The sequence below is a fragment of the Erinaceus europaeus genome, chromosome 17, assembly GCF_950295315.1.
Source record: "Erinaceus europaeus chromosome 17, mEriEur2.1, whole genome shotgun sequence".
NCBI lineage: Eukaryota > Metazoa > Chordata > Mammalia > Eulipotyphla > Erinaceidae > Erinaceus > Erinaceus europaeus.
The window spans coordinates 69,583,803-69,598,076 of NC_080178.1; the positions used below are offsets into that span (position 1 = coordinate 69,583,803).

The window sequence follows — 14,274 nt, forward strand, 5'->3', positions numbered from 1 at the left end:
AGGATGCATCATCGAGTTGTAACAAAGGGTCATTTTTCACACCAGACAGCTCGGTTCTTTAAAATGTTCACACTCAGCTTTAAGAAAAGGAGCAAGAGTCAGGTTAGCTGACTTTTCTGAAGGCAAATATATTCATTTGAAGATAGGGGCATGGATGGTCACATCTTATTAGCAAACCACAAGTGGGAGGCATTTCATCATAGACATTTTTTTTCTAAATATCCTCAGAAAATGACTTTGATGCTACTAGACTAGGTGGTATTAGACAAAGTAATTATTACACAGAGTAAATGTCTTTCAGTTGATGTTCCCTTTTATCCCTTTTACAGAAAGGCTACTGTGGCGACATTCTCACTTTTATGCATAAAGAAGGTTATATTTCTAGAGAAAAAAAAAAAACCTGACTTTTCAAAGGGATGTGGAAGCTTCATGCCAAGAAAGACTAAAATAAAAATAATAAACCAGTGGGACTACATCAAATTAAAAAGCTTCCACAGAGTAAAAGAAACCACCACCGAAAGAAAGAGCACTCCCACAGAGTGGGAAAAGATCTTTACATGACATACATCAAACCCAAATATAAAGAGCTCACCAAACTCAGCAAAATAAACAAAATGACCCTATCCAAAAATGGGAAGAGGATATTAACAGACTAGTCACCATAGAAGAGATCCCAAAAGCCAACAAATCTGTAAAAAATTTTAAATGATTTTCTTTTAAAAAATATATTTATTTATTTGTTATTGGATAGAGACAGAGAGAAATTGAGGAGATAGAGAGAGTGAGAGACAGAGAGACACCTGCAGCCCTGTTACAACATTCCTGAAGCTTTCCCCTGTAGGTGGGGACGGGGGGCTTGAACCTGGGTCCTTGTGCAGTTTAATGTGAGTTCTTAACCAGGTATGCCATCACCTGGCCCCTTAAAATGATTTCCTATGTGATATTGTATCCAACATTACCACAATACTTTGTCCCCATTTTTGCTTTAAAATAGTTGAATAAGTTATATTCTCACATTACTAACAAATGTCTTCAAAAATTGATAGTGATTCATCTTTCTAAAAAAATTCATTTTATATGTATTCAAGGATGAAGGATAAATTAAAATAGCAGTCAGGCCGCTGTGCACCTGCTGAGCATACAGGCACAAGGATTTGGATTCAACCCCCACACTGCATCAGCAAGGAGGAAGTTTCATGAGTGATGAAGCCTTTTTCCAGGTGTCTTTTTCTCTCCCTCTCTATATCCCGATCCCCTCTTAATTTTCTCTGCCCTATCAAATAAAATAATAAAATTAACGAAAAAAATAAAATATATTAAAATATTAAGAATAAACAAGAGCTCATGACACATGAACTCTAATGCCAAGAGTAAGTATCTTCTAGTTTTCAAATTTGCTGTAAATTAATCTTAGAACTTGAAAGAATCTCAAAAGTTAGCCTCTACTTTTGTTGGGTTGATAAAAGAATGTGAATGTTGACAATTAGGTGTGAATGAAATTCCCAAAGATTAAAACAATGCAGCCCAAGTTAAGAATCTCCCGTTTATGAAAATCCCAGGCGCACTGTTGGAGAAGTTTTTGGAAATTACTTCTCACAGATTTCTGGCAGGAAAGTGGGAAAGCAAAATGAAGTTTGCCTGAAGTCTGCCAGCACCAAGCTGAAAGCTATTTTCACTTGCGATGTGCTTAAGCTCCTGACTGGGACCGTCAATGCACTGGCAGTGAATGACTCTGGCATTTCTAATAAACTGACAAGAAAAAAAAAATCACCAAATCTTCCTTGTCTAATTAAGTCCATAAATGCAGTTGTGACGCCAGCAAAACAAGTTGCAGCTCTGTTCAATACCGTGCAGAGAGAGAAACACATGTGGTGTTGCTGATCTGGGGCAAAGGTGCAGGAAAGATGATGTTTTCATAACATAATTTAGTAACTACTTTGGCACTGTTTATCTGAAGTTCCCTCAGTTTCTTTTCCTTTCAGTGCTCTTTATTCTTTAGAGCACTTACTTTCAAGATCATCAACATATAACACACTGTACAAATTCTATATGTTTCTGAAGAATTGTAGTCATGCTTAATGTTTTCTCACAAATAAGCTATGAAATAGATTTGTGTGTTTATCTGAATTCAAGTAGTTTCTACTTAAAGCTTTTATTTTGATCTTCTCAAAGCAATTACCCTGAGTTCTAGATGTCAAAATATTCATTTTATAAACTGTTGACTCTTTATTAAGAGTCTGGCATGTATATGTGTGTATATGTCCATCTGGCATGTATATGTGTATATATGTCCATCTGGCATGTATATGTGTGTATATGTCCATCTGGCATGTATATGTGTGTATATGTCCATCTGGCATGTATATGTGTGTATATGTCCATCTGGCATGTATATGTGTGTATATGTCCATCTGGCATGTATATGTGTGTATATGTCCATCTGGCATGTATATGTGTGTATATGTCCATCTGGCATGTATATGTGTGTATATGTCCATCTGGCATGTATATGTGTGCATATGTCCATCTGGCATGTATATGTGTGCATATGTCCATCTGGCATGTATATGTGTGCATATGTCCATCTGGCATGTATATGTGTGCATATGTCCATCTGGCATGTATATGTGTGCATATGTCCATCTGGCATGTATATGTGTGCATATGTCCATCTGGCATGTATATGTGTGCATATGTCCATCTGGCATGTATATGTGTGCATATGTCCATCTGGCATGTATATGTGTGCATATGTCCATCTGGCATGTATATGTGTGCATATGTCCATCTGGCATGTATATGTGTGCATATGTCCATCTGGCATGTATATGTGTGCATATGTCCATCTGGCATGTATATGTGTGCATATGTCCATCTGGCATGTATATGTGTGCATATGTCCATCTGGCATGTATATGTGTGCATATGTCCATCTGGCATGTATATGTGTGTATATGTCCATCTGGCATGTATATGTGTGTATATGTCCATCTGGCATGTATATGTGTGTATATGTCCATCTGGCATGTATATGTGTGTATATGTCCATCTGGCATGTATATGTGTGTATATGTCCATCTGGCATGTATATGTGTGTATATATCCAAATGATTTACAGGGCAGCTATCTTCTGTCTTGAAAAAATTCTTGGTACCTTTTCAAAATTTTTACAATCTGAAAATACCCATGGATTTATCTCTGACTTTAAAGCTTTGTTTTCACTTGTGACTGCAGAAAATTCCATATTAGTTACTTGAAAGAAATCCCTAAGTTGTTTTTTCTTTATGGGGGGAGGGTAATGGTTTACAGTCAACAGTCAAATATAGTAATTGGTCCGTGTGTAACATTACTCAGTTTTCCACACTCTAACCCCAATATTTTCATATTTAATGCTCACAAGTTTTTCTTTTTAATCACCATTTTATACACATAGAAGATGATGTCAGAAAAGGTGAGTTGTGATCAAGATTCCAAAGGAGAAAGAGCAGAACTTTGTTATCAGTCTGAACAATGAACCGGAAGCCTCTAATAAAAATGAAGACAGACCAGGGGAATAGTGTGGGATCCCACTTGGATAGTGTGATGTTTTGCCATGTTGTGGAGTCACCAGGACTCAAACTCTGTCCCTACCACAGTGAATGGTGCTTCAACACTGCAGTCTCCTTCAGTTTCTCACCTCCTCTGTCTCTATCAGAAATAGTAATAATAATAAGAAGGAGGAGGAGGAGGAGGAGAAGGAGGAGAAGAAGGAGAAGCAAGAGAAGCAGGAGAAGACAAGGAGGAGGAAGGAGGTCGAGGAAAGAGAATAAGGAGGAGGAGGAAAGAGAAGGAGGAGAAGAAGGAGGAGGAGAAAGAAGAAGAATTAGAAGGAGAAGGAGAAGGAGAAGAAGAAGGAGAAGGAGAAGGAGAAGGAGAAGGAGAAGGAGAAGGAGGAGAAGAAGAAGAAGAAGAAGAAGAAGAAGAAGAAGAAGAAGAAGAAGAAGAAGAAGAAGAAGAAGAAGAAGAAGAAGAAGAAGAAGAAGAAGAAGAAGAAGAAGAAGAAGAAGAAGTAAATGGCGCAAATAATCTTGCATGTCGGCTAGTCAGGCATGATGTTAAGATGTCTATGAAATTGGTAGCAATAACTCTAGACTCTGCAAGGTTTCTGCTGGACCATTTGGAACAAAAATGTGAATCTTTTCTATTTTTGAAGGCCTCTACCCTGAGGTGTGACAAATAAATCAGTAAATCTCAAGACAAGAAGTAGGCAATACTGTGGCAGGAGGCATAGACACCCCTTGCAGCTTCTTTTAGACACAAACTCTGCAAAGAATAACACCAGCCATGGTCACATGATCCTCCCACTGTCCAGGCAGAGCCCAGAGCTCAGGAGCAGACTCCTGACCACTCTGCTTCCTGGCCTGCAGCATATGGGACATGGTGCCCATATGCCAACAATGGTATTGAACACAACGGACATCCCCCCCAAAAAAGAAAAGATCGGGGGCCTGGTGGTAGCACAGTGGGTTAAGCACACATGGCCTGAAACACAAGGACCAGAACTAGGTTCTCTGTTTGAGCCCTGGGCTCCCCACCTTTGGGGGGGTGCTTAACAAATGGTGAAGCAGGTCTGCAGATATCTATCATTCTCTCTCCCTCTCTGTCTTCCCCTCCTCTCTTACTTACTCTCTGTCATATCAAACAACAATAACAATAAAAAACAACAAGGGTAACAAAATGGAATAACAGCCTCCAGGTATAGTGGATTCATAGTGCAGGCACCAAGATGAGAGGCTTGAACTGGGATCCTTGGTCAGGTCCTTTTGCTTCCTATTATGTGCGCTTAACCCAGTGTGCCACTGCCCAGTCCCTCCAGCTTCAATTTAGGACTAAGAGCTTTTCTCTGAGCGTGCTCTAGAAATAAGAAATTGCAACAAAGAATGTGGTTAAGATATATAAGTTATTTTATGGTTTTCCAATAAGAAATTGCAATTCTGTGCTCTCCTCCAATGATACCTGTACCTTAAAATCCACAGTGAATATTTCGGTCCAGCACATGTGTATTTGTCCTTATGTCTTTTCACTTTCATAGGTATAAACACTTACGATGTTCACACAATCCTAATGCTGCAGAAAAAAAAAATATATATATATACATACACACACACCACACACACACACACACACACACACACACACACACACACACACACACACACACACACACATTTCCAGAATGATTAGTCACGGAGGAATGTAGATTACATTAGAGGTAAAAAAAAAGTCATGGGGCCAGGTAGTGGCTGCACCTGGTTAAGTGCACACATTATAGTAAGACCCAGGTTGAAGTCCCTGGCCCCCACCTGCAGGGGGAAAGCTTCACTAGTGGTGAAGCAGGCTGCAGGTGTCTCTCTGTCTCTCCCTCTCTATCCCCCCATATCCTCTTGATTTCTGTCTCTTTCCGATAAATAAAGTTAATAAAGAAATATTTTTAAAAGAATCAGATGGATGGGGTTCATAGTTAATGGTATTTTTATACTTTTTCTATATTTGGAAGCTACTCTCTTGCCTGATCCAGCTTTCAAGTCCTTTTACCAACTCTGACACCATCTCCCCACACAATACCTTTAGCCCACTTCCATGCTAGCAGTCGGGCTCAGGCAAGAAGTAACAAAGCCATGGGACCCTTAAATACACCTAAGTTAGAGTTCCTAATTTTTCCCAAATGGAGACCCCAAATCTGCTATATTCTTACCTTTAGGTTCCTGATTATTAAACAATTTGCTCTGCTTTATATCTTTATGCTTTTCAGCCACCAAGTTGCAGATGCTACCATGATGCCAACCAGACTTCCCTGGGTAGACAACTTCACCAATATGTCCTGGAAGCTCACCTCCACAGAACCCTTCCCCACTAGGGAAAGACAGAAACAGGCTGGGGGGGGGGAATGGATCCACTTCCCAACACCCATTTCTAGTGGAGAAGCAATTACAGAAACCAGAACTCCCACCTTCTGCTCCCCATAATGATCCTGGATTCATGCTCCCTGAGGGATACAGAATAGGAAAGCTTTCAGTGGAGAGGATGGGATGGAGAACTCTGGTGGTGGGAACTGTGTAGCATTATACGCCTCTTATCCAATGGACTTGTCATTCATTACTAAATAAAATTAACCAAAAATATATTTCATGAGTGATGTGTCTACCTCTCTTAAGCAAATCTCATGTAACATCATATTATTCATGATTTTTAAAATACCACCTATGAGATACACTCACTGAGAGTGTGGCCAAGTACATAAAAATGAAATTCACACTTCTTTTAAGAAGATAAGGTAAGAGAAAAACACATGAACCAGAAAAGCTTTTAATTATCACCTGTGAAACGGAGGGTTCTCCAGGACATCTGGTTCATGGAAGTTCCTCTTAAACTGTCATTTCATCTTTTTTTTTAAAGTTTTTTTTAAAATTATCTTTATTTGATAGGGAAAGTCATAAATCATGATGGAAGAGGGAGACAGAGAGGGAGAGAGACAAAGAGACACCTGCAGCCCTGCTTCACCACTCGTGAAGCTTTCCCCCTGCAGGTGGGGGCCAGGGGCCTTAACTCTGGTCCTTGTGCACTCAACCAGGTGTGTCACCACCTCACCACCTGGCCCCCCCCCCCTCTCTCTCTCTCCTCTCTCTCTTTCTCTCTCTCTCTGCCTCTCTCTCTCTTTCCTTTCCTCTCAATTTCTGGCTGTCTCTAGCCAATAAATAAAAACATAAAATTAGAAAAAAAAAAAAAAGAGAGAGAGAGAGAACATTGGAAACGTTACTTTACCCTCCCTTCCTTTTGACACCTCCATCCTGATGTAGAATTTCCTTAACCTGCAATCAGAACAGGGTCAGTGCACGAGCATGGTGGTGTGGGTGGTGTGTGCACCTGACTTTCATATCTGAGGTGCCAAGGACCCAGACACAAGCCTCTCCAGCACCGTGATGCCCGAGCTGAGCAATGTTGTGCCCTCTGCCTCTACAAATCTCTCTCACTGAGATAAACCTAATCAAATACTAAAAATAGACAAATTCCATTTATTCCAGATTGAAGTATGGCAGCAGGAAACATCAGGACAGTCCTGGCTATAAGGACTAATTGGGTACATGCATCAATGCTTCTCAGGTCCCTAAAGACGGAATGCAAAGATCTGCAGTCAGACTGTTAGGGCATCTCTTATACTCATTTTAACAGCAAGGGACTTGAAGTTACCACCCACAAGGAGGCCACTTTGCAAGATACACTTTCTTCTAGTAGCTATTTCATATGATCAGGATTCCTTTAAAACTCAAGCCTGCAAATTGAGGATTCTGATTGCTGAAATAATACTAGCAAATCCTTTGCCCTAGCTACATGTGGGTGGTGGGAGAGAAAGGATTGGTTTGGGAGGGAGATTTGATTGAGTCAGTTCTCAAAATCTACTGAGAATTAAAAAAAAAAAAATTACTGTTAGAGAAGGGAAGATAGCAAGATGGCCATGCAGAAAGAAGTTCATGCCTGCAGATCCTAAGACTCAGATGAAAACTCCCACACCTCCATAAAGCAGAGCTGAACAGTACTCTACCAACAGAAAGTCAGTCAGTCAGTCAGTCAGTCAGTCAGTCAGTCAGTCAGTCAGTCAGTCAGTCAGTCAGTCAATAACATACAGATAATGGGAGTTAAGTCAAAAATAATTTGACTTCATGCCTGGAGGACAAGTCCTAAGTGTCAGCTTTGTCTTCCTTCCATTCGCCCCTCCCTCCTTCCCCTTCCTTCCTCTTCTTCCCTCCCCTACCCTACCCTTCCTTCCTCTATCCTCCCTTCTCTCTCTCTCTCTCTTTTTTTTTTTTTTGTGTCTCCAGGGTTATGGCTGGAGCATAGTGCCTGCACTATGAATCCACTGCTCTTGGGAGCTTTTTTTTTTTCTCTTTCATTTTATTGGATAAAACAGATGGAAATGGAGAGAGATGGGGAAGATAGAGAGGGAGAGAGAAAGACAGACACCTGCAGACCTGCCTCACCACTTCTGAGGTGACCCCCCCATGCAGGTGGGAAGTCGGGGCTATGGAACCAGAATCCTCACTCAGGTCCTTGTGCTTAGTACAATGAGAGCTTAACGCGTTGCACCACTGCCCGGCCCCCCAGAAATGAGCCTCCAGTCCTGTGGAAATGTGGAAACTAGATTGTTTCCTTGATGAATGTACTCATTTCCCAGTAAACTTGCTGTCCTAGCTGGGTCCACTTTGATGATAATCTAAGAACCCATGGAAAAAGAGCATCCCTTGATGTTACATCTCAAAGACACATAGAATACAAAGTACCTGGTAGCTTTTCCTTGAGCTTGGAGTCAAAGTATCCACTGTCTGCAGCAGCCTGGGCATCTGAGTTGAACTTGACTTGGCCAGACTAAGAGGAGGAGGCTGGTTTTGAAAAACTGTCGACAGGCAGAGTTTAACGGTCTCTTTCATTGCTTTCATCTGTGAGTCCTACCAAAAAAGTTCATGATTTTTACACACTTCCTCACTTACTGAGACCTACTTACAGCACCCGTGCGCACGCACTCCTTACAGAAGCACAATGGCTTTCAACATCATTGTTCAAGGGATTAATTCCACGTGGGCACGCAGTTTAGTGCACACCCAATCTCTCTCGTTATCTCACAATATAATTTGAATACTGGAATTCATAAGCAAATCTTATATTTCTAATTAAAGTGATAAAATTATAATAGTGGTATGGAATATGGGTTTTATTTAACTTGGAAGTATAAAATGTCCTTTTTAGAAACTTACCCATTTTGGCAGCATCAGTTTCCTGTATGCTTATTAAATGGTAAAAGGACCGTAATCCTAAGTGAGAACTATGAATCAGTGTTTGGTTCCCCAGTGACACAGAGTCCAGTGATGCTCAGATCAGCCTTTACTGTCTGCAGTAAATTCTCCCACATACTGGAAAAGTAAATTTGTTTAAAATAAAACTCATATTCTTTGGGCCCTGTTGCATATAGGAGTTAATCTGATGTGATTATAAAAGGCATCACTAATATGTGCTCATACTGCAACAAGATGTCAAAGCAGTTCAAGCAACTGGTAAATAAAAGTTTCATTTTTCAAACACTTGTGAGATAGATTTTTTCCTGCTTGACACCGTAAGACAGATACAGATGGACATGGCACAGATAAACATCGCTCATTATCTCTTTTCTTTTTGAATAAATGCAGAGAGAAAATGGGAGGGAAGAAGAAGGAGAAGGAGGAGAAGAAGAAGGAGTAGGAGGAGGAGGAGGAGAAGAAGGAGGAGGAGGAGAAGGAGGAGGAGGAGGAGAAGAAGGAGGAGGAGGAGAAGAAGGAGGAGGAGGAGAAGGAGAAGGAGGAGGAGGAGGAGGAGGAGGAGGAGGAGAAGAAGGAGGAGGAGGAGAAGGAGGAGGAGGAGGAGAAGGAGAAGGAGGAGGAGGAGGAGAGGAGGAGGAGGAGGAGAAGGAGGAGGAGGAGAAGGAGGAGGAGGAGAAGGAGAAGGAGGAGGAGAAGGAGAAGGAGAAGGAGAAGGAGAAGGAGAAGGAGAAGGAGAAGAAGAAGAAGAAGAAGAAGAAGAAGAAGAAGAAGAAGAAGAAGAAGAAGAAGAAGAAGAAGAAGAAGAAGAAGAAAAGACAGAAAGACTTGCAGCCCTACTCCACCTCTCTTGAAGTTTCTCCCCTGTAGTGGAGACTGGGGGCTTGAACCCGGGTCCTTGTGCACAACATAGTGTGCACTGGAGTAGGTGTGTCACTGCCTAGTCCCTATATGTATGTCATTTTTAATCATATAGTATTTTCAGATGAGAATGTATCCATTTAAGAAATATCTCTGATGACGGTAAGAAATTTATTTAAAGCAATAGCAAGAACAGTCAGTAGACAGAAGAAAGAAAGAAGGCCCCTTTGCTGCTCATCGGCCTTGCCCTGTTGAGTTGTTTAGACAGTGACAGGTTGAGTATGAGCAGGGACTGGGGTAGAGGAGCCTTGTGAGCAGACAGGCAGGTCTGCCACATTGACACAGGCCAGCATCTCTGCTTTGACTTCATCTCCAGAGTCTCTGTGTCCTTGCTCTCTCTCTAACTCCATTGTTCCCCTAAGATGGATCACATTTCTTCATAGTGATTTCTCATTAATTTGCACACACACATACATGCCCATTTTGTGCAGAGCTATGTAATTATCATTCATTACATTACATATAACTTTCTGAACAAGGGATTTAACATCTCAGGTAAAATGTTTTTTTTTTGCCATGGAATATACCTAGAACAGACCTACTAGCTTTTCCCAAAATGGAGAACCCCCAATCTTCATTTGCAATAATCTTGCTTTTAGGTTCCTGATTAGTCAACAATTTGTTCTCCTTTATATGTTAACTCTTTTCTAGCCACCAGGTTCCAGACAATACTATGATGCCAACCTGATTTCCCTGGACAGATGACCCTACCATGTGTCCTGGAGCCTCGCCTTCCCAGATCACTACCCCATTATGGAAAGAGAGAGGAGCTGGGAGTATGGATCGACCTGCCAATGCCCATGTTCAGCAAAGAAGCAATTATAGAAGCCAGACTTTCCACCTTCTGCATCCCATAATGACCCTGGGTCCATGTCCTAGAGGGATAAAGAATAGGAAAGCTATCGGGGGAGGGGATGGGATACAGAGCTCTGGTGGTGAGAACTGTGTGGAATTGGACCTCTCTTATTCTATGGTCTTGTCAATAATTCCATTTTATTTTTTATTTTTATTTTTTAATTGTTTCCCTTTTGTTGCCCTTGTTGTTTATCATTGTTGTTGTTATTGCTGTTATTGTTGTTGGATAGGACAGAGAGAAATGGAGAGAGGAGGGGAAGACAGAGAGGGGGAGAGAAAGACACCTGCAGACCTGCTTCGCTGCCTGTGAAGCAAACCCCCTGCAGGTGGGGAGCTGGGGGCTTCAACTGGGATCCTTACACAGGTCCTTGTGCTTCGTGCATTGTGTACTTAACCCACTGCGCCACCACCCAGCTCCCTCAATATTTCCACTTGATAAATAAACATTAAGAAAAACGTTTTGTTCTGTCAGGGAAGCATATCCACAAGCTATCTCAGTAATGAGCATGAAGTCATACCTCAGAGCTATTTTCATGTTTTTTTTTTTTTTGTCTTAAAACCTTGACTGACCTTTGCCTTAACTCATTGCAGAACATGGAATCATGTTATTGGATATTATATCCAAAATGAAATATTGCAAGTGGCACTGAACAAGTTCAATATGTATTTGGGTTTTGAAAAATATAATAAAACTATATATGTGGAATTGATGTGACAGGAGTAGCTAGATCTTGGCCAGAACCCAAAGCTAATGTGGTCTTTAAATATAGACTTTCAATACACAGATAGTGCTGGAAGTAACAGTGGCTACTATATCCACACCTTTCCTTCTTTATTTTTTAAGTTTTATTTATAAAATGGAAACACTGACAAGACCATTGGATAAGAGGGGGTACAATTCCCACCACCAGAGCTCCGTATCCCATCCTCTCCTAGTTTTCCTATTCTTTATCGCTCTGGAAGTATGGGCTCAGGGTCATTATAGGGTGCAGAAGGTGGAAGGTCTGTCTGGCTTCTGTAATTGCTTCCCCGCTGAACATGGGCTTTAACAGGTCGATCTATACTCCCAGCCTGTCTCTTTCTTTCCCTAATGGAGCAGAAATCTGGGTAAACAGGGCCCCAGGGTACAACTGTGAGGTCTTTCTATCCTGACTCCTTTCAGCAAAACTCATATTGAAAAGTTGGTCCTGTCACAAGGTTAAACTACGTGACTGCATAAGAGTTCTCAAACTTCTGAGTAATGTTTGCACTTGGAGGCTGAAAATGAAAAAGAGATAAAGATAGCATCAATAGTTTCAAATATAGGTTTTAAGTAAACTTCCAACTCTGACAGCATCTTCCCACACAGTACCTTTAGCCCACCTGCAAGTCAGCTGTCGGGTTCAGATAAAATTAGTGAAGTCATGGGCTCCTTGGAATATACCTAAAACGGACCTACTAACCTTTTCCAAAAAGGACAACCCCAAATCTCATCTGCTATACTCTTACCTTTAGGTTCCTGATTACTAAACAATTTGTTCTGCTTTATATCTTAATGCTTTTCAGCCACCAAGCTGCAGATGCTACCATGACATGACTTCCCTGGGCAGACGACCTCACCAATGGGTCCTGGAACCTCCCCTCCCCAGAATCCTTCCCCACTGGGGGAGATAGAAACAGTCTGGGGGTATGGATCCACCTGCTAACAATCATGTCTAGTGGAGAAGAAATTGCAGAAGCCAGAACTCTCACCTTCTGCACCCCATAATGATCCTGGCTCCATGCTCCCAGAGGGATAAAGAATAGGAAAACTATCAGGGGAGGGGATGGGATATGGAACTCCGGTGGTGAGAATTGTGCCCATATTATCCTACGGCCTTAATGGTAATTATTAAAACAATTAAGAAAAAGAAAACACATTTTAATGGACTAAAAGGTGGAGATGCTCATATACCATACACATTTTTTAATGAAGTGAGCTGTAGTGCAGTCATTGAATCTCTCTCAAAGACCCTGCCTTGTCAGGGTCATTGTAGGTGACAGAATTATTGCAGCGACCTCAGTTCTTCAGCTTCCATGGTCACCACAGTAAGATAGGTTTGAGTTCCTGTCTCACTGCAAGGTCAAGCACTTCACTTCTCCTTTCACTTATTATTTGTTGGAGGAAGGAGATGGTGCCTTACACATGATGATTTCACTGAACCAGGACACATTTTTATTTTATGTATTTATTTATTTTAATTTTTAAGAAGTAAGCTTCTAATTTTTTATTGTTGTTGAAGTTATTATTATTGTTGTTCTTGATGTTGGTGTCGTTGTTGGATAGGACAGAGAGAAATGGAGAGAGGCAGGGAAGACAGAAAGGAGGGAGAGAAAAAGAGACACCTGCAGACCCGCTTCACTGCCTGTGAAGTGACTCCCCTGTAGGTGGGGAGCCGGGGGCTCGAACTGGGATCCTTATGCTGGTCCTTGAGCTTTGCGCCACCTGTGCTTAACCCGCTGCACTACAGCCCAACTCCCAACATTTTAATTTTTATTCAACTAGAGAGAGAGAGAGAGAGAGAAAGAGAGAGAGAGAGACAGCGAGAGCGAGAGAGAGAGGATCCAGCAGATCTGTTTCACCACTTGGCAATCCTCTCTCCTACAGTTGGAGGTTAGGGTTCTTATTTATAGTACTGTGTGTACCAGCACCTAGCCCCTGAGGGCCCTGATGTTAATAGTCCTGCCTGTATGACTTCTAGATGGTCTCTTCTATTCAGGCATAAAAGGCCTAATGAAGCTATTTGTCTCTTTAAGTTAGAAACACACTGGCAGAGTCACTGACCAGAGTCAGAATTTAACTATTAATATTTTACATATATATATATGTATATATATATACATATACATATACACATATATATATATATCTGCATTGGTAAAAATTGTCATAGTCATTAAATGGGTGATGAATGGACAGATATGTGTTCTCATTCATTTTTAAACTTTACTTATTACTTGTCAGAACTTCACAGCTCTGAGTGAACTTTTGCAGAGAGAAGGGTGGGGGTGGGGAGAGAAGGAGTGATCCTGCAACAATGGGGCTTCATCCAGTGAGGTGGGGTGGGCCTCACACCTCAGGGCACAGGGGACAGGCAGGCACCCTGAAAGGTGAGCCATGCCGCAGGCCTGCACATGGGTTCTAACCCGAGTCTATCTTTTGGGTCTGAGTGAAGAAAAGAAAACTATTTTCCACAATAGTACATTAAAAGACACAATGACACGAGCAAGGGAGATGGAAAGACTCCTTGCCAAATTTCATTAGCCTTCGAGTATAATGGCGCTTCTAAATGATTGATATATGGTTGAGTCTTGCCTCTCAGTTTTGTTTCTCATTCCATATACTAACTTCTTGTTCTTAAAGCATGTCTCAGATGAAGGGAGGGAAGGAGAAAGAGAAGAAAAAGGAGAAGGAGAAGGGAAGGGAGAATTAGAGGAAGACGGAGAGAGAGAGGGAGAGTTTCACACACACACACACACACATACACACACACAAAAACCAGGAAGAAATAAAGGAAATATTTCATTGAAATTAGTGATACTGATTTCATAAATCTTTGAACTCTAAATGCCTGAATTTTTATGTGAATTATGTCTTGATAAATCCATTGTACCAAGTTCTGCCACCCAGTTCTGCACATATATATATTTAAATATT

The 14,274-nt window shown here is 41.2% G+C and overlaps 1 protein-coding gene across 4 annotated transcripts in view; it reads right to left on the reverse strand.

Moving 5' to 3' along the window:
* Positions 1–14,274, reverse strand: part of LUZP2 (leucine zipper protein 2) — a 385,213-nt gene that overhangs the window by 23,983 nt on the left and 346,956 nt on the right. For all 4 annotated transcript variants that reach the window (XM_060176997.1, XM_060176995.1, XM_060176994.1 and 1 more), the window contains one exon: positions 8,316–8,480. In XM_060176997.1, the coding sequence (XP_060032980.1) occupies positions 8,316–8,480 (165 nt within the window). The remainder of the gene's footprint in view (positions 1–8,315; positions 8,481–14,274) is intronic.